The 24,097-nt window shown below is 39.7% G+C and overlaps 1 protein-coding gene across 1 annotated transcript in view; it reads left to right on the forward strand.

Annotated features, from left to right (window-relative positions):
* LOC137432826 (uncharacterized) overlaps nt 1–24,097 on the forward strand; it is a 398,393-nt gene that overhangs the window by 167,505 nt on the left and 206,791 nt on the right. The window contains exon 4 of the mRNA XM_078783985.1: nt 17,874–18,140. Within this exon, the coding sequence (XP_078640111.1) occupies nt 17,874–18,140 (267 nt within the window). The remainder of the gene's footprint in view (nt 1–17,873; nt 18,141–24,097) is intronic.

Genomic DNA, 24,097 nt, shown 5'->3' on the forward strand with positions numbered 1-24,097 from the left:
AATTTGGAACATATTACCTCGACAAACAAAGCATTTACTTCTGAAATTTGGAACATATTACCTCGACAAACAAAGCATTTAATTCTGAAATTTGGAACATATTACCTCGACAAACAAAGCATTTACTTCTGAAATTTGGAGAATATTACCTCAACATACAAAGCATTTAATTCTGAAATTTGGAACATATTACCTCGACAAACAAAGCATTTACTTCTGAAATTTGGAGCATATTACCTCGACAAACAAAGCATTTACTTCTGAAATTTGGAGCATATTACCTCGACAAACAAAGCATTTACTTCTGAAATTTGGAGCATATTACCTCGACAAACAAAGCATTTACTTCTGAAATTTGGAGCATATTACCTCGACAAACAAAGCATTTACTTCTGAAATTTGGAGCATATTACCTCGACAAACAAAGCATTTACTTCTGAAATTTGGAGCATATTACCTCGACATACAAAGCATTTACTTCTGAAATTTGGAACATATTACCTCGACATACAAAGCATTTACTTCTGAAATTTGGAGCATATTACCTCGACAAACAAAGCATTTACTTCTGAAATTTGGAGCATATTACCTCGACAAACAAAGCATTTACTTCTGAAATTTGGAACATATTACCTCGACAAACAAAGCATTTACTTCTGAAATTTGGAGCATATTACCTCGACAAACAAAGCATTTACTTCTGAAATTTGGAGAATATTACCTCAACATACAAAGCATTTAATTCTGAAATTTGGAACATATTACCTCGACATACAAAGCATTTACTTCTGAAATTTGGAGCATATTACCTCGACAAACAAAGCATTTACTTCTGAAATTTGGAGAATATTACCTCGACATACAAAGCATTTACTTCTGAAATTTGGAGCATATTACCTCGACAAACAAAGCATTTACTTCTGAAATTTGGAACATATTACCTCGACATACAAAGCATTTACTTCTGAAATTTGGAGCATATTACCTCAACATACAAAGCATTTAATTCTGAAATTTGGAACATATTACCTCGACATACAAAGCATTTACTTCTGAAATTTGGAGAATATTACCTCGACAAACAAAGCATTTACTTCTGAATATTGGAACATATTACCTCGACAAACAAAGCATTTCCTTCTGAAATTTGGAGAATATTACCTCAACATACAAAGCATTTAATTCTGAAATTTGGAACATATTACCTCGACATACAAAGCATTTACTTCTGAAATTTGGAGCATATTACCTCAACAAACAAAGCATTTACTTCTGAAATTTGGAAGATATTACCTCGACAAACAAAGCATTTACTTCTGAAAATTGGAACATATTACCTCGACAAACAAAGCATTTACTTCTGAAATTTGGAGCATATTACCTCAACAAACAAAGCATTTACTTCTGAAAATTGGAACATATTACCTCGACAAACAAAGCATTTACTTCTGAAAATTGGAACATATTACCTCGACAAACAAAGCATTTACTTCTGAAATTTGGAGCATATTACCTCAACAAACAAAGCATTTGCTTCTGAAATTTGGAGCATATTACCTCAACAAACAAAGCATTTACTTCTGAAATTTGGAACATATTACCTCGACAAACAAAGCATTTAATTCTGAAATTTGGAGCATATTACCTCAACAAACAAAGCATTTACTTCTGAAATTTGGAACATATTACCTCAACACACAAAGCATTTACTTCTGAAATTTGGAGAATATTACCTCAACATACAAAGCATTTGCTTCTGAAATTTGGAACATATTACCTCAACAAACAAAGCATTTGCTTCTGAAATTTCGAACATATTACCTCAACAAACAAAGCATTTGCTTCTGAAATTTGGAACATATTACCTCAACAAACAAAGCATTTACTTCTGAAATTTGGAACATATTACCTCAACAAACAAAGCATTTGCTTCTGAAATTTGGAACATATTACCTCAACAAACAAAGCATTTGCTTCTGAAATTTGGAACATATTACCTCAACAAACAAAGCATTTGCTTCTGAAATTTGGAACATATTACCTCAACAAACAAACCATTTGCTTCTGAAATTTGGAGCATATTACCTCAACAAACAAAGCATTTACTTCTGAAATTTGGAAAATATTACCTCGACAAACAAAGCATTTAATTCTGAAATTTGGAGCATATTACCTCAACAAACAAAGCATTTGCTTCTGAAATTTGGAACATATTACCTCAACACACAAAGCATTTACTTCTGAAATTTGGAGCATATTACCTCAACAAACAAAGCATTTGCTTCTGAAATTTGGAACATATTACCTCAACACACAAAGCATTTACTTCTGAAATTTGGAGCATATTACCTCAACATACAAAGCATTTAATTCTGAAATTTGGAACATATTACCTCGACATACAAAGCATTTGCTTCTGAAATTTGGAACATATTACCTCAACAAACAAACCATTTGCTTCTGAAATTTGGAGCATATTACCTCAACAAACAAAGCATTTACTTCTGAAATTTGGAAAATATTACCTCGACAAACAAAGCATTTACTTCTGAAATTTGGAGCATATTACCTCAACAAAGCATTTGCTTCTGAAATTTGGAACATATTACCTCAACACACAAAGCATTTACTTCTGAAATTTGGAGCATATTACCTCAACATACAAAGCATTTACTTCTGAAATTTGGAACATATTACCTCAACATACAAAGCATTTACTTCTGAAAATTGGAACATATTACCTCGACAAACAAAGCATTTCCTTCTGAAATTTGGAGAATATTACCTCAACATACAAAGCATTTAATTCTGAAATTTGGAACATATTACCTCGACATACAAAGCATTTACTTCTGAAATTTGGAGAATATTACCTCAACATACAAAGCATTTAATTCTGAAATTTGGAACATATTACCTCGACAAACAAAGCATTTACTTCTGAAATTTGGAACATATTACCTCGACAAACAAAGCATTTACTTCTCAAATTTGGAGCATATTACCTCGACATACAAAGCATTTACTTCTGAAATTTGGAGCATATTACCTCGACAAACAAAGCATTTACTTCTGAAATTTGGAGAATATTACCTCAACATACAACGCATTTAATTCTGAAATTTGGAACATATTACCTCGACAAACAAAGCATTTCCTTCTGAAATTTGGAGAATATTACCTCAACATACAAAGCATTTAATTCTGAAATTTGGAACATATTACCTCGACAAACAAAGCATTTACTTCTGAAATTTGGAGCATATTACCTCGACAAACAAAGCATTTACTTCTGAAATTTGGAGAATATTACCTCGACAAACAAAGCATTTACTTCTGAAATTTGGAACATATTACCTCGACATACAAAGCATTTACTTCTGAAATTTGGAGCATATTACCTCAACATACAAAGCATTTAATTCTGAAATTTGGAACATATTACCTCGACATACAAAGCATTTACTTCTGAAATTTGGAGAATATTACCTCGACAAACAAAGCATTTACTTCTGAATATTGGAACATATTACCTCGACAAACAAAGCATTTCCTTCTGAAATTTGGAGAATATTACCTCAACATACAAAGCATTTAATTCTGAAATTTGGAACATATTACCTCGACAAACAAAGCATTTACTTCTGAATATTGGAACATATTACCTCGACAAACAAAGCATTTCCTTCTGAAATTTGGAGAATATTACCTCAACACACAAAGCATTTACTTCTGAAATTTGGAGCATATTACCTCGACAAACAAAGCATTTACTTCTGAAATTTGGAGCATATTACCTCGACAAACAAAGCATTTACTTCTGAAATTTGGAGCATATTACCTCAACAAACAAAGCATTTACTTCTGAAATTTGGAACATATTACCTCGACAAACAAAGCATTTACTTCTGAAATTTGGAACATATTACCTCAACAAACAAAGCATTTACTTCTGAAATTTGGAAGATATTACCTCGACAAACAAAGCATTTACTTCTGAAAATTGGAACATATTACCTCGACAAACAAAGCATTTACTTCTGAAATTTGGAGGCATATTACCTCAACAAACAAAGCATTTACTTCTGAAATTTGGAGCATATTACCTCAACAAACAAAGCATTTACTTCTGAAATTTGGAGCATATTACCTCAACAAACAAAGCATTTACTTCTGAAATTTGGAACATATTACCTCAACAAACAAAGCATTTACTTCTGAAATTTGGAGCATATTACCTCAACAAACAAAGCATTTACTTCTGAAATTTGGAGCATATTACCTCAACAAACAAAGCATTTACTTCTGAAATTTGGAGCATATTACCTCAACAAACAAAGCATTTGCTTCTGAAATTTGGAGCATATTACCTCAACAAACAAAGCATTTACTTCTGAAATTTGGAACATATTACCTCGACATACAAAGCATTTACTTCTGAAATTTGGAGCATATTACCTCGACAAACAAAGCATTTACTTCTGAAATTGGGAACATATTACCTCAACAAACAAAGCATTTACTTCTGAAATTTGGAACATATTACCTCAACAAACAAAGCATTTACTTCTGAAATTTGGAACATATTACCTCGACATACAAAGCATTTACTTCTGAAATTTGGAGCATATTACCTCGACAAACAAAGCATTTACTTCTGAAATTGGGAACATATTACCTCAACATACAAAGCATTTACTTCTGAAATTTGGAACATATTACCTCAACAAACAAAGCATTTAATTCTGAAATTTGGAGCATATTACCTCGACAAACAAAGCATTTACTTCTGAAATTTGGAGCATATTACCTCGACAAACAAAGCATTTAATTCTGAAATTTGGAACATATTACCTCGACAAACAAAGCATTTACTTCTGAAATTTGGAGAATATTACCTCAACATACAAAGCATTTAATTCTGAAATTTGGAACATATTACCTCGACATACAAAGCATTTACTTCTGAAATTTGGAGAATATTACCTCAACATACAAAGCATTTAATTCTGAAATTTGGAACATATTACCTCGACATACAAAGCATTTACTTCTGAAATTTGGAGCATATTACCTCGACAAACAAAGCATTTAATTCTGAAATTTGGAACATATTACCTCGACAAACAAAGCATTTACTTCTGAAATTTGGAACATATTACCTCGACAAACAAAGCATTTAATTCTGAAATTTGGAACATATTACCTCGACAAACAAAGCATTTACTTCTGAAATTTGGAGAATATTACCTCAACATACAAAGCATTTAATTCTGAAATTTGGAACATATTACCTCGACATACAAAGCATTTACTTCTGAAATTTGGAGCATATTACCTCGACAAACAAAGCATTTACTTCTGAAATTTGGAGCATATTACCTCGACAAACAAAGCATTTACTTCTGAAATTTGGAACATATTACCTCGACAAACAAAGCATTTACTTCTGAAATTTGGAGCATATTACCTCGACAAACAAAGCATTTACTTCTGAAATTTGGAGAATATTACCTCAACATACAAAGCATTTAATTCTGAAATTTGGAACATATTACCTCGACATACAAAGCATTTACTTCTGAAATTTGGAGCATATTACCTCGACAAACAAAGCATTTACTTCTGAAATTTGGAGAATATTACCTCGACAAACAAAGCATTTACTTCTGAAATTTGGAACATATTACCTCGACATACAAAGCATTTACTTCTGAAATTTGGAGAATATTACCTCGACAAACAAAGCATTTACTTCTGAATATTGGAACATATTACCTCGACAAACAAAGCATTTCCTTCTGAAATTTGGAGAATATTACCTCAACATACAAAGCATTTAATTCTGAAATTTGGAACATATTACCTCGACATACAAAGCATTTACTTCTGAAATTTGGAGCATATTACCTCAACAAACAAAGCATTTACTTCTGAAAATTGGAACATATTACCTCGACAAACAAAGCATTTACTTCTGAAATTTGGAACATATTACCTCGACAAACAAAGCATTTACTTCTGAAAATTGGAACATATTACCTCGACAAACAAAGCATTTACTTCTGAAAATTGGAACATATTACCTCGACAAACAAAGCATTTACTTCTGAAATTTGGAGCATATTACCTCAACAAACAAAGCATTTGCTTCTGAAATTTGGAGCATATTACCTCAACAAACAAAGCATTTACTTCTGAAATTTGGAACATATTACCTCGACAAACAAAGCATTTAATTCTGAAATTTGGAGCATATTACCTCAACAAACAAAGCATTTGCTTCTGAAATTTGGAACATATTACCTCAACACACAAAGCATTTACTTCTGAAATTTGGAGAATATTACCTCAACATACAAAGCATTTGCTTCTGAAATTTGGAACATATTACCTCAACAAACAAAGCATTTGCTTCTGAAATTTGGAACATATTACCTCAACAAACAAAGCATTTGCTTCTGAAATTTGGAACATATTACCTCAACAAACAAACCATTTGCTTCTGAAATTTGGAGCATATTACCTCAACAAACAAAGCATTTACTTCTGAAATTTGGAAAATATTACCTCGACAAACAAAACATTTAATTCTGAAATTTGGAGCATATTACCTCAACAAACAAAGCATTTGCTTCTGAAATTTGGAACATATTACCTCAACACACAAAGCATTTACTTCTGAAATTTGGAGCATATTACCTCAACAAACAAAGCATTTGCTTCTGAAATTTGGAACATATTACCTCAACACACAAAGCATTTACTTCTGAAATTTGGAGCATATTACCTCAACATACAAAGCATTTAATTCTGAAATTTGGAACATATTACCTCGACATACAAAGCATTTACTTCTGAAATTTGGAGCATATTACCTCAACACACAAAGCATTTACTTCTGAAATTTGGAGCATATTACCTCAACAAACAAAGCATTTGCTTCTGAAATTTGGAACATATTACCTCAACACACAAAGCATTTACTTCTGAAATTTGGAGCATATTACCTCAACATACAAAGCATTTAATTCTGAAATTTGGAACATATTACCTCGACATACAAAGCATTTACTTCTGAAATTTGGAGCATATTACCTCAACAAACAAAGCATTTGCTTCTGAAATTTGGAACATATTACCTCAACACACAAAGCATTTACTTCTGAAATTTGGAGCATATTACCTCAACAAACAAAGCATTTGCTTCTGAAATTTGGAACATATTACCTCAACACACAAAGCATTTACTTCTGAAATTTGGAGCATATTACCTCAACATACAAAGCATTTAATTCTGAAATTTGGAACATATTACCTCGACATACAAAGCATTTACTTCTGAAATTTGGAGCATATTACCTCAACAAACAAAGCATTTGCTTCTGAAATTTGGAACATATTACCTCAACACACAGAGCATTTACTTCTGAAATTTGGAGAATATTACTTCAACATACAAAGCATTTACTTCTGAAATTTGGAACATATTACCTCGACAAACAAAGCATTTACTTCTGAAATTTGGAGCATATTACCTCAACAAACAAAGCATTTACTTCTGAAATTTGGAACATATTACCTCGACATACAAAGCATTTACTTCTGAAATTTGGAACATATTACCTCAACAAACAAAGCATTTACTTCTGAAATTTGGAAGATATTACCTCGACAAACAAAGCATTTACTTCTGAAATTTGGAACATATTACCTCAACAAACAAAGCATTTACTTCTGAAATTTGGAAGATATTACCTCGACAAACAAAGCATTTACTTCTGAAAATTGGAACATATTACCTCGACAAACAAAGCATTTACTTCTGAAATTTGGAGAATATTGCCTCGACATACAAATCATTTACTTCTGAAATTTGGAACATATTACCTCAACACACAAAGCATTTACTTCTGAAATTTGGAGAATATTACCTCAACAAACAAAGCATTTAATTCTGAAATTTGGAACATATTACCTCGACATACAAAGCATTTACTTCTGAAATTTGGAGCATATTACCTCAACATACAAACATTTACTTCTGAAATTTGGAACATATTACCTCGACAAACAAAGCATTTACTTCTGAAATTTGGAGCATATTACCTCGACAAACAAAGCATTTACTTCTGAAATTTGGAGCATATTACCTCGACAAACAAAGCATTTACTTCTGAAATTTGGAACATATTACCTCAACATACAAAGCATTTACTTCTGAAATTTGGAACATATTAATTACCTCGACAAACAAAGCATTTACTTCTGAAATTTGGAGCATATTACCTCGACAAACAAAGCATTTACTTCTGAAATTTGGAACATATTACCTCAACATACAAAGCATTTACTTCAGAAATTTGGAACATATTACCTCAACATACAAAGTATTTACTTCTGAAATTTGGAACATATTACCTCAACATACAAAGCATTTACTTCTGAAATTTGGAACATATTACCTCAACATACAAAGCATTTAATTCTAAAATTGGGAACATATTACCTCGACATACAAAGCATATACTTCTGAAATTTGGAACATATTACCTCGACAAACAAAGTATTTACTTCTGAAATTTGGAACATATTACCTCGACATACAAAGCATATACTTCTGAAATTTGGAACATATTACCTCGACATACAAAGCATTTACTTCAGAAATTTGGAACATATTACCTCAACATACAAAGCATTTACTTCAGAAATTTGGAACATATTACCTCAACACACAAAGCATTTACTTCTGAAATTTGGAACATATTACCTCGACAAACAAACATTTACTTCTGAAATTTGGAACATATTACCTCAACATACAAAGCATTTACTTCAGAAATTTGGAACATATTACCTCAACATACAAAATATTTACTTCTGAAATTTGGAACATATTACCTCAACATACAAAGCATTTAATTCTAAAATTGGGAACATATTACCGGTACCTCAACACACAAAGCATTTACTTCTGAAATTTGGAACATATTACCTCGACAAACAAAGCATTTACTTCTGAAATTTGGAACATATTACCTCGACATACAAAGCATATACTTCTGAAATTTGGAACCTCTTACCTCAACATACAAAGCATTTACTTCAGAAATTTGGAACATATTACCTCAACATACAAAGCATTTACTTCTGAAATTTGGAGCATATTACCTCGACAAACAAAGCATTTACTTCTGAAATTTGGAGCATATTACCTCAACAAACAAAGCATTTACTTCTGAAATTTGGAACATATTACCTCGACAAACAAAGCATTTACTTCTGAAATTTGGAACATATTACCTCAACATACAAAGCATTTACTTGTGAAATTTGGAACATAGTACCTCAACGTACAAAGCATTTACTTCTGAAATTTGGAACATATTACCTCGACAAACAAACATTTACTTCTGAAATTTGGAACATATTATCTCGACAAACAAAGCATTTACTTCTGAAATTTGGAGCATATTACCTCGACAAACTAAGCTTTTTCTTCTGAAATTTGGAACATATTACCTCAACGGAGAAAGCATTTACTTCTGAAATTTGGAACATATTACCTCGACGTACAAAGCATTTACTTCTGAAATTTGGAGCATATTACCTCGACATACAAAGCATTTACTTCTGAAATTTGGAACATATTACCTCGACATACAAAGCATTTACTTCTGAAATTTGGAGCATATTACCTCGACAAACAAAGCATTTACTTCTGAAATTTGGAGCATATTACCTCAACAAACAAAGCATTTACTTCTGAAATTTGGAACATATTACCTCGACAAACAAAGCATTTACTTCTGAAATTTGGAACATATTACCTCAACATACAAAGCATTTACTTGTGAAATTTGGAACATAGTACCTCAACGTACAAAGCATTTACTTCTGAAATTTGGAACATATTACCTCGACGTACAAAGCATTTACTTCTGAAATTTGGAGCATATTACCTCGACAAACAAAGTATTTACTTCTGAAATTTGGAGCATATTACCTCAACAAACAAAGCATTTACTTCTGAAATTTGGAACATATGACCTCGACAAACAAAGCATTTACTTCTGAAATTTGTAACATATTACCTCAACATACAAAGCATTTACTTCTGAAATTTGGAGCATATTACCTCGACAAACAAAGCATTTACTTCTTAAATTTGGAACATATTACCTCAACGTACAAAGCATTTACTTGTGAAATTTGGAACATATTACCTCGACATACAGAGCATTTACTTCTGAAATTTGGAACATATTACCTCGACATACAAAGCATTTACTTCTGAAATTTGGAACATATTACCTCGACATACAAAGCATTTACTTCTGAAATTTGGAACATATTACCTCGACATACAAAGCATTTACTTCTGAAATTTGGAAAATATTACCTCGACAAACAAAGCATTTACTTCTGAAATTTGGAACATATTACCTCGACATACAGAGCATTTACTTCTGAAATTTGGAACATATTACCTCGACATACAAAGCATTTACTTCTGAAATTTGGAACATATTACCTCGACATACAGAGCATTTACTTCTGAAATTTGGAGCATATTACCTCGACATACAAAGCATTTACGTCTGAAATTTGGAACATATTACCTCGACATACAAAGCATTTATTTCTGAAATTTGGAACATATTACCTCGACATACAGAGCATTTACTTCTGAAATTTGGAACATATTACCTCGACATACAAAGCATTTTCTTCTGAAATTTGGAGCATATTACCTCGACATACAAAGCATTTACTTCTGAAATTTGGAACATATTACCTCGACAAACAAAGCATTTACTTCTGAAATTTGGAACATATTACCTCGACATACAAAGCATTTACTTCTGAAATTTGGAACATATTACCTCGACATAAAAAGCATTTACTTCTGAAATTTGTACCCGATTTCGTCCAGTAGAAGCAGAGAAACTAATTTTCAGTCGCTGTGTTAAATTTGCATGCACAGAAACTGTTCCACATGAAGGGAGGGGGGATTTGCGTAATTATACCACTTTAAGATATGGTCTCATAAGTCTTAGAAGCGTAATTATACCACTTTAAGATATGGTCTCATAAGTCTTAGAAGCGTAATTATAAGACTTTCAGCAAACAAACAAAAAATACCCATTCTGGGGGGCATGTGTAGTTTCTGAGAAAAAATCGAAGGAAACCTCGCCCCCCTCTCGTAGATCCCCTTAGACCCCAATTTTTATAATCGGTGAACAAAAGTTGCTCCATATCGGGTGATTAATGGAACGTTGTGGTCATGTTTCATCATCATCATGTGTAGTTTCTGAGAAGGAAGCAAACACCTATTTTGTGGGGGCAACCCCTTCCCCGCCCACCCATAGACCCCCTCGGGCCCCGATTTTCTTTATGCTGTGAACAAACTTTTGTACATCACGTGTGATGAAGGTTGTGCTCAAGTTTCATTGGATTTGCGTGTGCAGTTTCTGAGAAAAAAAGCAAATAACTCTTTTGGGGGAAAACCCCCTCCATAGACACCCTAAGGGCCCCATTTTGTATCTCACCTGGAACGAAGTTCAGGGGAGCTTATGCGATGATCGTTGTCCGTCCGTCGATCAGTCCGTCAACACTTGCAACTTCTTTCCCGAAACCGCTGATGGGATTGCGACCAAATTTGGCACAAATTAAATTTGTTGTGTTGTGACTAAAGTTTGTTCACATCATGGTGGATAAGGGGGTTTATTGGGGGTCAAAGTGGGTCCAGGTTTGACCCCCCAATATAGTTATTTGCTTTTTCCTCAGCAACTACACACTATATTTCGATGAAACTTTACCACAACCTTCACCACATGTGATGTACCGAAGATTGTTCACAGCACTAAGAAAACAAAAGTCTAAAGGGGTCTATGAGGGGTCAAAGTGGGTCCAGGTTTGACCCCCCAAAATAGGTATTTGCTTTCTTTTCTAAAACTACACACACGATTTCGATGAAACTTGACCACAACCTTCACCACCAAGGCTGTACCAAAGTTTGTTCACCACATTTTAAAAAAATCTGCCCCTTTGTGGGTCTTCGCGGGGGGGGGGGGGGGGGGTTGCCCCCCAAAATTTTCTTCTCAGAAACTACACACGCAATTTCGATGAAACTTCACCAGAACCTTAATCACACATGATGTACCAATGTTTGATCACGGCATTTGTAAAATTGGGGTCTTCAGACTTATTTAAAGTTTGTTTGTTTAAAGTCTTATGATTCTGTTAGTATGATTCTACATTCTGCCCTGTCTTCCAGCAACCATTGAAATTGGTTTAAAATACCCTTAGTCGGTGCATTATACTGTTTATTCTACCAGGTGAGCACCCAGAGGTATTGCCCCTATGTTTTGTTTTTTAATGCCATGAACAAACTTTGGTACATCACAGATGTTGAAAGTTGTGGTCAACTTTCATTGAAATTGTGTGTGTAGTCTGAGAAGAAAGCAAATACCTATTTCATGGGGGTCAAACCAGGACCCACGTTGACCGATGGTACACCCCAATTTTTATGCCTCCACCGACGAAGTTGTTATTGTCCCCCGTCGCACCGCGGAGCGAAAGGGAGACTCTGGTTTTCCCCTCCGTCCGTGTGTCCGTGCGTGCGTGCGTATGTGCGTGCGCGAAGGACCGAATTCTAATTTGGTGTGTGTGTGCAACCCACGTCAAAATCCAAGATGGCCGCCGCCATGTATGTCTGAACATTGTGAGAGGAATATCTTGAAAAATAAGCGAAGTACCAACTTCTAATCTGGTGCATGGTTGTATCGAGGCATAAGGAAGAACGCTATTGAAAATTGGGTCGCCACATCAAAATCCAATATGGCCGCCGCCATGCATGTCTGAACCTTGTGAGCGGAATATCTTGAAAAATAAGCTAAGTACCAACTTCTAATCTGGTGTGTGGGTGTATCAAGGCATAAGGAAGAATGCTATTGAAAATTGGGTCGCCACATCAAAATCCAAGACGGCCGCCGCCATGTATGTCTGAACCTTAGTGATGACTCCATCTACATCTCGCTGTCTGATAATATGGACCAACTTCTATCTACCCATCCCAACTCTCTCTTCCTCATATGTGGTGATTTCAATTGTCACCATGCCAGTTGGCTGGGTGTGGTTACCTCTCTCACCAGCCATGGCTCTTCAGCAAAGGACTTCTGTGACTCACTGGGACTGACACAATCTGTCAATTTCCCGACCCGGATCTCAGTCAACGGAGCATCTTCTCTTCTGGACTTGGTTCTAACTTCCCTGAAAATATCTGCTGCTCTTCTTCTGCTCCAATCGGCTCATCTGATCATGTGCTTGTTAAAGTGGACATCTCTCTGACCATTCTCAGAGAGCCTCCTCAGCGTCGACGAGCCTGGCTTTTCACTCAGGCCAACTGGCACGGTCTTCAAGCAGCCATCAATCATCTGGACTGGTCTCCCATCTCGACCACCTCTGACATCAACTCATCCTGGGAATTCTTCCAAAGTAAATTGCTCTCTCTCATGCACAGATTTATCCCATCTCGTCTTCAGTTGTCATGTTGGAACCCATCTGTGGATCGGTCCCATCGGCCGATGGGTCTGACCCATCTGTGGATGCACGAGAAATGACAATGCAGACCCATCGGCCGATGGGTCTGCGCCATCTGCGGATGTGTTGTTCACCTTGAAGGAATGTGTATGCATCATAATTCATCTCTGTTAAATTCTGTTTAACGTATTGTATCCATATTCCGTAAATTGTATCCGTAATTGTATCCGTAAATTCTGTTTAACGTATTGTATTGTTTGTGTTAAAAATCATCTCTGTTAAATTCCTACCACATGTAATTCCAATGACTGTGTACCTGATTGAAGAGCACCATTCTGTCAACACATTCTTTCAAGGTGAACAACACATCCGCAGATGGCGCAGACCCATCGGCCGATGGGTCTGCATTGTCATTTCTCGTGCATCCACAGATGGGTCAGACCCATCGGCCGATGGGACCGATCCACAGATGGGTTCCAACAGTCATACCCTTCCTCCCGTCCATGGTACACGGAATCTTGTGGTGAGGCTATTGCCCAGAAACAACTTGCTTTCGTCTCCTGGAAAGCAAATCCAATGGAAGGAAATCTCATTTCCTTTCACAAAGTCCGAAACAAGTGTGTGTCCACCCGCAGGAGAGTCAGGAAACAATATCTCTCCGTTCTCAGGACCGAACTCTCTTATCTGTCTCCCTCTTCCAAATCCTGGTGGCGTCTGGTCAAATCTGTTTCTGGTGTTTGTTCCCCCTCCATCCCCTCCCTCACCTCAAACGGCCACACGGCTGACTCCGCACGTGAAAAAGCTGAATGCCTCAACTCTGTGTTTGCCTCTAAATCTTGTGTCCCAAACCCATCCCTCTCTGTACCCACCATACCCAGTCGTACCCTGCTGCTCCTGGACTCCGTGTCCTTTCCTCCTGACAAGGTGGAAAAGTTTCTGTCAACCCTCAACTCTGATTCTGCAACTGGACCTGACGGCATCAGCCCACGGATCCTAAAATCCTGTTCTTCCGCTCTTTCACTCCCTCTCTCTGTTCTCTTCACCCTCTCTTTTGCTCAAGGTCATCTGCCATCTGCTTGGAAATCTGCCAACATCACCGCTTTGCACAAAAAGGTGCAAAAACAGATCCCAGCAACTACAGACCAATCAGCCTTCTCGCAATTATCAGCAAAGTCATGGAATCCATCATTGCTTCAGATATGAAATCCTTCCTCTTCTCCAATGGCTTGATCTCTGATCATCAATTTGGTTTCAGACCTGGTCACTCTACTCTGGACATGCTGCTTCTGCTTTCTCAACAATGGATGGAGGTCCTCAATGCCAAACAGGAAATTAGAGCTGTCCCCCTTGACATATCACGTGCCTTCGATACGGTCTGGCACCCCGCTCTGCTCACCAAACTCTCCTCTTTTGGTATCCATGGAAATCTCCACGCATGGCTGGCGGACTTCCTCTCTAGTCGTAGTCAACGTGTGGCCCTGAATGGGTTTCTCTCATCTCCTCTTCCTGTTCAGGCTGGAGTTCCCCAAAGGCAGTGTTCTGGGCCCTGTGCTTTTTCTGTTCTTCATCAATGATCTCTCTGACTCTCTTGAAAATCCCCTCTATCTCTTTGCTGATGACTCTACTCTCTGTCGCTCCATTCTTCATCCCTCAGATCGGCAGTCTGCAGCCTCCTCACTCTCAGCAGACCTGGACAAAATCACAGACTGGGCAAACAAGTGGAACATGTCTTTCAATCCTGACAAATCTCACACTCTTACGATGTCTTTCCGAAAAGACCGACTGGACAACCCTCCCATCCACTTTCTGAATAATCCTCTCCAAGAAGTTCTGTCACTGAAGCTTTTGGGTCTCACTATCTGCCATGATCTTACCTGGGAAAACCACATTTCAAATCTGGCCTCCAAAGCCAGTCGCCGACTGGGCATCCTCCGTCGTGCGAAGTCCTTCCTTGGCACACCTGAGCTCCTCGCCACAAACAAGGCTTTCACCCACAGCTCAATGGAATACTGCTCTCTCCTCTGGGCTGGTGCTCCTGCCTCACACCTAGCTCGTTTTCACGCTGTTGAAACCAAAGCATTCAGAATCATTGGAATCTCCCGCGATGAAGCTAACTCCAAGGGCCTCTCACTCACTCACCACAGGCAGGTTAGTGGTCTTTCCGTCTTCAACTGACTCTTCTCTGGCCTTGCCTCCCCCCCCCCCCCCCCAGCTCTCTCTGGGCTCTGTCCCGCGAATATTCCTACAGGTCGCACAAAATCTGCCTGCAACCCTCTTATGGTTAAACTGCCAAAATCAAGACTCTCTGCTCACCTTCACTCCTTCATTCCTCTTTTCTCCCACCTCTGGGACAAACTCCCTCACTCTCTTCAATCTCACTCCACCCTCCAGGTCTTTAAAACAGCTGTTCACCACCATCTCTTATCTTCCCCCATCCAAAACCTTGATCTTTTCTACCCCCGCTAATTTCACCCCAATTCCACTTTTTTGAAATACCAACTTCTGTCCTGGAAGTCCTTGGTGTCCTTGTGTTTTATACTTCTCCCACCCCCCCCCCCCCCACCCATTCCCACGCCTCCTCCCCCCAAGCCCTTTCCCTCCCACACATCTCCCTGCTCTCAAATGTCGTGTTTGTGTGCTTCGCCTTATCTCCCCATCTTGTCTTCCGCTCCCTCTTTTCGTGTATTTTGTTTGTCTGGTTGATTTGTTTGTGAAGTAAATGTTAGCTCTTTCACGAGCCTCGATTCAGTATACAAAAACAAAAACAAAAACCTTGTGAGCGAAATATCTTGAAAAATAAACGAACTACTAACTTCTAACCTGGTGTGTGGATGTATCTACACATAAGGGAGAACGCTATTGAAAATTGGGTCGCCACGTCAAAATCCAAGATGGCCGCCTTGCGTCTTCCACTTTGTCAACTCACATCACATCACCGACGGGGGACCTAGGCGTAACGCTTGTTTTTCAGGTTGTCCGTCCGGCTGTCCGTCCGTGATAGGTTTTTGTTACCACGATAACTTGAGAACGGCTGAAGTGATCTAATGCAAACTAGGTACAGGTTTGTATAACGTTTTGAAGATTAAGAGATGAGATTTTGGGGTCATAGGTCAAAGGTCAAAGTCTGTAATCGGTCTATAACTTGGGAATGGCTGAAGGTATCTAATTCAAACTTGGTACAGATATGTATAATGATGTAAAGATTAAATCATTAGATTTTGGGGGTCCCAAGTTCAAAGGTCAGAGGTCATGTCACATAAAAATGTGAGAACTTGTGAACAGCTGAATGGATTTAAATTAAAACTTGGTACAGGTATGTATGATAATGTAAACATGAACTTGTTAAATTTTGGGGTTAATAGGTCAAAGGTCAGAGGTCATGTCAGGTACAAATGTGCGAACCTGGGCACAGCTGAATGGATTTAAATTAAAACTTGGTACAGGTATGTATAATAATGTAAACATGAACTTATTAAATTTGGGGGTTAATAGGTCAAAGGTCAGAGGTCATGTCAAATTAAAATGTGCTAACTTGGGCACAGCTGAATGGATTTAAATCAAACTTGATACAAGTGTTACGATGATGTAATAATCTGGGCGGAGGCATATCAGTCGACACCGTGACATCAAAGAGTGCCATTCTAGTTTTCGATGCTGTGAACAAACCTGAGTTGCAACATACCAAATATCATTTGTGCCAAATTTGGTCACAATCCGATCAGCGGCTTCCTAAAGCGGCCAGCGGTGTTTGTGTGCTTCCCCTTCTCTCCCCATCTTGTCTTCCGCTCCCTCTTTTCATGTATTTTGTTTGTCTGGTTGATTTGTTTGTGAAGTAAATGTTAGCTCTTTCACGAGCCTCGATTCAGTATACAAAAAAAAATTAAAATGAAGGTTGTCATCAAGTTTGATTGAAATCGTGTTTGTATTTTCGGAGAAGAGGACAAATATCTATTTTTGGGGGGAGGGGGGGGGGCGGTCAAAAGCACCCCCGTCGTTGCCCTTAATGAGCGCAGATTTTGATGCGGTCAACAAACCTTCGTTAGGCATCAGATATGAAGCTTGTGGCACCAAAATCGTGTGTTTGGTTCAAGTGATGATGACTGAAGGGTCACAGACTCACTCACTCACTCACTCACTGACTCACTCACTCACTCACTCACTCACTCACTGACTTACCTACGGACACTGCTTGATCGCATAAGCTCACCGGACTAGTCAAGGTGAACTAAAACGGAACCATTGACGTCATCACCAGAAGTAGTTTTCAAAGATATTCGTTTTCTATTCTTCAGAAACATTTTACCGTTTTCTCTCTACCTGCACAGATCTCCCAACTTCCCGGTTCGTACCAGAGATTCCTGTGGATGGTGAAACCGTTACCTTCTCTTGTGCCGTTCAGAGCCATTTTAACCTCCATCTCTCTGCACGATGTTCGGGAATTGGAACAAAAGAGGTTCAAGGAGATGGAGAACGAACAACTGCGAACCTTGTATTCACAGCTTCCACCTCAAACAACGGAGCATCATGTTACTGTTACATGGTATTTGGCGGGAATATCTTCAAATCAGGAACAAGGACCCTGGATGTACAATGTGAGTAACACACACAAGTTTATTCCTTGTTTAGAGCCCGTCCCTGATGTTTATCACCTTGTCATGGATACAAACATCGATTAGATGGAATGATTCATGGATGTTGTTTGTTTGAGATGAACCTCACCCTGTAAATCAAACACCTTCTGCACAAACTCAGCAGTTTCAGAAACTCTTCTTGTTAAACTATTCATGGCATTCTTATCTTTGGAAATAAAAACGAGGAAGAAGAACCATCTTCAACATTACCTGTAAAAATTCCTGCTTCGGTTCGAATCTCGTCCCAACTACAAACTGCCATTCTGGTGTAATAAGGCAGGGTGATTAATCAATGTGTGTGCCGTCTCACGGATGGACGTTAAGCCGGATGGCCTGCTTTGTCTTATTTGGTCGAACGTCAAGCTTGGCCAATCAGTTCGTGAAAGGCTTCGGCCAAATTTCCTTCAGCCAGCCTCAGGAGGTGGGAATAATTTATAGCTGTGAAGCAATAACAACAGGGGGATAAAATCAATATTTCACACTCACCTTTACGTGTATATTAAAAGTTGAAACATAGGGACAATCCCACTGGCGCTCACCTGGTGGAATAAACAGTATACTGCACGGACTAAAGGTATTTAAAACCAATTTTAATGGTTTCTAGAAGAGAGGGCAGCATGTGGAATCATACTATCATAATCATAAGACTTTAAACAAACAAACACACAAAAAATACCTGCTCTGGCAGATAGCACTTCTCCTCAATCAGCGGTGCGACTTGAGTGGAGAAAGTTGCAGCTGCTTCATAATCTGCTGAGGCACACTAGCATGTGAGCTTCACATTGTGGTAGTTGTACTGCTTCTTAAAGTGGTCAAACCACCTCCTGCTAGCTTGTGAGCTTCACATTGTGGAGGTTGTACTGCTTCTTAAAGCGGTCAAACCATCTCCTGATAGCTTGTGAGCTTCACATTGTGGAGGTTGTACTGCTTCTTAAAGCGGTCAAACCACCTCCTGCTAGCTTGCGAGCTTCACATTGTGGAGGTTGTACTGCTTCTTAAAGCGGTCAAACCACCTCCTGCTAGCTTGCGAGCTTCACATTGTGGTGGTTGTACTGCTTCTTAAAGCGGTCAAACCATCTCCTGATAGCTTGTGAGCTTCACATTGTGGAGGTTGTACTGCTTCTTGAAGTGGTCAAACCACCTCCTGCTAGCTTGTGAGCTTCACATTGTGGAGGTTGTACTGCTTCTTGAAGCGGTCAAACCACCTCCTGCTAGCTTGCGAGCTTCACATTGTGGTGGTTGTACTGCTTCTTAAAGCGGTCAAACCATCTCCTGCTAGCTTGTGAGCTTCACATTGTGGAGGTTGTACTGCTTCTTAAAGCGGTCAAACCACCTCCTGCTAGCTTGTGAGGTTCACATTGTGGAGGTTGTACTGCTTCTTAAAGCAGTCAAACCACCTCCTGCTAGCTTGTGAGCTTCACATTGTGGTGGTTGTACTGCTTCTTAAAGTGGTCAAACCATCTCCTGCTAGCTTGTGAGCTTCACATTGTGGATGTTGTACTGCTTCTTGAAGCGGTCAAACCACCTCCTGCTGGCTTGTGAGCTTCACATTGTGGAGGTTGTACTGCTTCTTGAAGCGGTCAAACCACCTCCTGCTAGCTTGTGAGCTTCACATTGTGGACGTTGTACTGCTTCTTAAAGCGGTCAAACCACCTCCTGCTAGCATGTGAGCTTCACATTTTGGAGGTTGTACTGCTTCTTAAAGCAGTCAAACCACCTCCTGCTAGCTTGTGAGCTTCACATTGTGGAGGTTGTACTGCTTCTTAAAGCGGCCAAACCACCTCCTGCTAGCTTGCGAGCTTCACATTGTGGAGGTTGTACTGCTTCTTAAAGCGGCCAAACCACCTCCTGCTAGCTTACGAGCCTCACATTGTGGTGGTTGTACTGCTTCTTAAAGCGGTCAAACCACCTCCTGCTAGCTTGCGAGCTTCACATTGTGGTGGTTGTACTGCTTCTTAAAGCGGTCAAACCATCTCCTGCTAGCTTGTGAGCTTCACATTGTGGAGGTTGTACTGCTTCTTAAAGCGGTCAAACCACCTCCTGCTAGCTTGTGAGGTTCACATTGTGGAGGTTGTACTGCTTCTTAAAGCAGTCAAACCACCTCCTGCTAGCTTGTGAGCTTCACATTGTGGTGGTTGTACTGCTTCTTAAAGTGGTCAAACCATCTCCTGCTAGCTTGTGAGCTTCACATTGTGGAGGTTGTACTGCTTCTTGAAGCGGTCAAACCACCTCCTGCTAGCTTGTGAGCTTCACATTGTGGAGGTTGTACTGCTTCTTGAAGCGGTCAAACCACCTCCTGATAGCTTGTGAGCTTCACATTGTGGAGGTTGTACTGCTTCTTGAAGCGGTCAAACCACCTCCTGCTAGCTTGTGAGGTTCACATTGTGGAGGTTGTACTGCTTCTTAAAGCGGTCAAACCACCTCCTGATAGCTTGTGAGCTTCACATTGTGGAGGTTGTACTGTTTCTTAAAGCGGTCAAACCACCTCCTGCTAGCTTGTGAGCTTCACATTGTGGAGGTTGTACTGCTTCTTGAAGCGGTCAAACCACCTCCTGCTAGCTTGTGAGGTTCACATTGTGGAGGTTGTACTGCTTCTTAAAGCGGTCAAACCACCTCCTGATAGCTTGTGAGCTTCACATTGTGGTGGTTGTACTGCTTCTTAAAGCAGTCAAACCACCTCCTGCTAGCTTGTGAGGTTCACATTGTGGAGGTTGTACTGCTTCTTGAAGCGGTCAAACAACCTCCTGCTAGCTTGTGAGCTTCACATTGTGGAGGTTGTACTGCTTCTTGAAGCGGTCAAACCACCTCCTGCTAGCTTGTGAGCTTCACATTGTGGAGGTTGTACTGCTTCCTAATGTGGTCAAACCACCTCCTGCTAGCTTGTGAGGTTCACATTGTGGAGGTTGTACTGCTTCTTAAAGCAGTCAAACCACCTCCTGCTAGCTTGTGAGGTTCACATTGTGGAGGTTGTACTGCTTCTTAAAGCGGTCAAACCACCTCCTGCTAGCTTGCGATCTTCACATTGTGGAGGTTGTACTGCTTCTTAAAGCGGTCAAACCATCTCCTGATAGCTTGTGAGCTTCACATTGTGGAGGTTGTACTGCTTCTTAAAGCGGTCAAACCACCTCCTGCTAGCTTGCGAGCTTCACATTGTGGAGGTTGTACTGCTTCTTAAAGCGGTCAAACCACCTCCTGCTAGCTTGCGAGCTTCACATTGTGGTGGTTGTACTGCTTCTTAAAGCGGTCAAACCATCTCCTGATAGCTTGTGAGCTTCACATTGTGGAGGTTGTACTGCTTCTTGAAGTGGTCAAACCACCTCCTGCTAGCTTGTGAGCTTCACATTGTGGAGGTTGTACTGCTTCTTGAAGCGGTCAAACCACCTCCTGCTAGCTTGCGAGCTTCACATTGTGGTGGTTGTACTGCTTCCTAAAGTGGTCAAACCACCTCCTGCTAGCATGTGAGCTTCACATTGTGGTGGTTGTACTGCTTCTTTAAGCGGCCAAACTACCTCCTGATAGCTTGTGAGCTTCACATTGTGGAGGTTGTACTGCTTCTTAAAGCGGTCAAACCACCTCCTGCCAGCATGTGAGCTTCACATTGTGGTAGTTGTACTGCTTCTTAAAGTGGTCAAACCACCTCCTGCTAGCTTGTGAGCTTCACATTGTGGAGGTTGTACTGCTTCTTAAAGCAGTCAAACCATCTCCTGATAGCTTGTGAGCTTCACATTGTGGAGGTTGTACTGCTTCTTAAAGCGGTCAAACCACCTCCTGCTAGCTTGCGAGCTTCACATTGTGGAGGTTGTACTGCTTCTTAAAGCGGTCAAACCACCTCCTGCTAGCTTGCGAGCTTCACATTGTGGTGGTTGTACTGCTTCTTAAAGCGGTCAAACCATCTCCTGATAGCTTGTGAGCTTCACATTGTGGAGGTTGTACTGCTTCTTGAAGTGGTCAAACCACCTCCTGCTAGCTTGTGAGCTTCACATTGTGGAGGTTGTACTGCTTCTTGAAGCGGTCAAACCACCTCCTGCTAGCTTGCGAGCTTCACATTGTGGTGGTTGTACTGCTTCTTAAAGCGGTCAAACCATCTCCTGCTAGCTTGTGAGCTTCACATTGTGGAGGTTGTACTGCTTCTTAAAGCGGTCAAACCACCTCCTGCTAGCTTGTGAGGTTCACATTGTGGAGGTTGTACTGCTTCTTAAAGCAGTCAAACCACCTCCTGCTAGCTTGTGAGCTTCACATTGTGGTGGTTGTACTGCTTCTTAAAGTGGTCAAACCATCTCCTGCTAGCTTGTGAGCTTCACATTGTGGATGTTGTACTGCTTCTTGAAGCGGTCAAACCACCTCCTGCTAGCTTGTGAGCTTCACATTGTGGAGGTTGTACTGCTTCTTGAAGCGGTCAAACCACCTCCTGCTAGCTTGTGAGCTTCACATTGTGGACGTTGTACTGCTTCTTAAAGCGGTCAAACCACCTCCTGCTAGCATGTGAGCTTCACATTTTGGAGGTTGTACTGCTTCTTAAAGCGGTCAAACCACCTCCTGCTAGCTTGTGAGCTTCACATTGTGGAGGTTGTACTGCTTCTTAAAGCGGCCAAACCACCTCCTGCTAGCTTGCGAGCTTCACATTGTGGAGGTTGTACTGCTTCTTAAAGCGGCCAAACCACCTCCTGCTAGCTTACGAGCCTCACATTGTGGTGGTTGTACTGCTTCTTAAAGCGGTCAAACCACCTCCTGCTAGCTTGCGAGCTTCACATTGTATTGGTTGTACTGCTTCTTAAAGCGGTCAAACCATCTCCTGCTAGCTTGTGAGCTTCACATTGTGGAGGTTATACTGCTTCTTAAAGCGGTCAAACCACCTCCTGCTAGCTTGTGAGGTTCACATTGTGGAGGTTGTACTGCTTCTTAAAGCAGTCAAACCACCTCCTGCTAGCTTGTGAGCTTCACATTGTGGTGGTTGTACTGCTTCTTAAAGTGGTCAAACCATCTCCTGCTAGCTTGTGAGCTTCACATTGTGGAGGTTGTACTGCTTCTTGAAGCGGTCAAACCACCTCCTGCTAGCTTGTGAGCTTCACATTGTGGAGGTTGTACTGCTTCTTGAAGCGGTCAAACCACCTCCTGATAGCTTGTGAGCTTCACATTGTGGAGGTTGTACTGCTTCTTGAAGCGGTCAAACCACCTCCTGCTAGCTTGTGAGGTTCACATTGTGGAGGTTGTACTGCTTCTTAAAGCGGTCAAACCACCTCCTGATAGCTTGTGAGCTTCACATTGTGGAGGTTGTACTGTTTCTTAAAGCGGTCAAACCACCTCCTGCTAGCTTGTGAGCTTCACATTGTGGAGGTTGTACTGCGTCTTGAAGCGGTCAAACCACCTCCTGCAAGCTTGTGAGGTTCACATTGTGGAGGTTGTACTGCTTCTTAAAGCGGTCAAACCACCTCCTGATAGCTTGTGAGCTTCACATTGTGGTGGTTGTACTGCTTCTTAAAGCAGTCAAACCACCTCCTGCTAGCTTGTGAGGTTCACATTGTGGAGGTTGTACTGCTTCTTGAAGCGGTCAAACAACCTCCTGCTAGCTTGTGAGCTTCACATTGTGGAGGTTGTACTGCTTCTTGAAGCGGTCAAACCACCTCCTGCTAGCTTGTGAGCTTCACATTGTGGAGGTTGTACTGCTTCCTAATGTGGTCAAACCACCTCCTGCTAGCTTGTGAGGTTCACATTGTGGAGGTTGTACTGCTTCTTAAAGCAGTCAAACCACCTCCTGCTAGCTTGTGAGGTTCACATTGTGGAGGTTGTAATGCTTCTTAAAGCGGTCAAACCACCTCCTGCTAGCTTGCGATCTTCACATTGTGGAGGTTGTACTGCTTCTTAAAGCGGTCAAACCATCTCCTGATAGCTTGTGAGCTTCACATTGTGGAGGTTGTACT

Source organism: Myxine glutinosa, chromosome 8 (assembly GCF_964187855.1).
Source record: "Myxine glutinosa chromosome 8, kmMyxGlut1.1, whole genome shotgun sequence".
NCBI lineage: Eukaryota > Metazoa > Chordata > Myxini > Myxiniformes > Myxinidae > Myxine > Myxine glutinosa.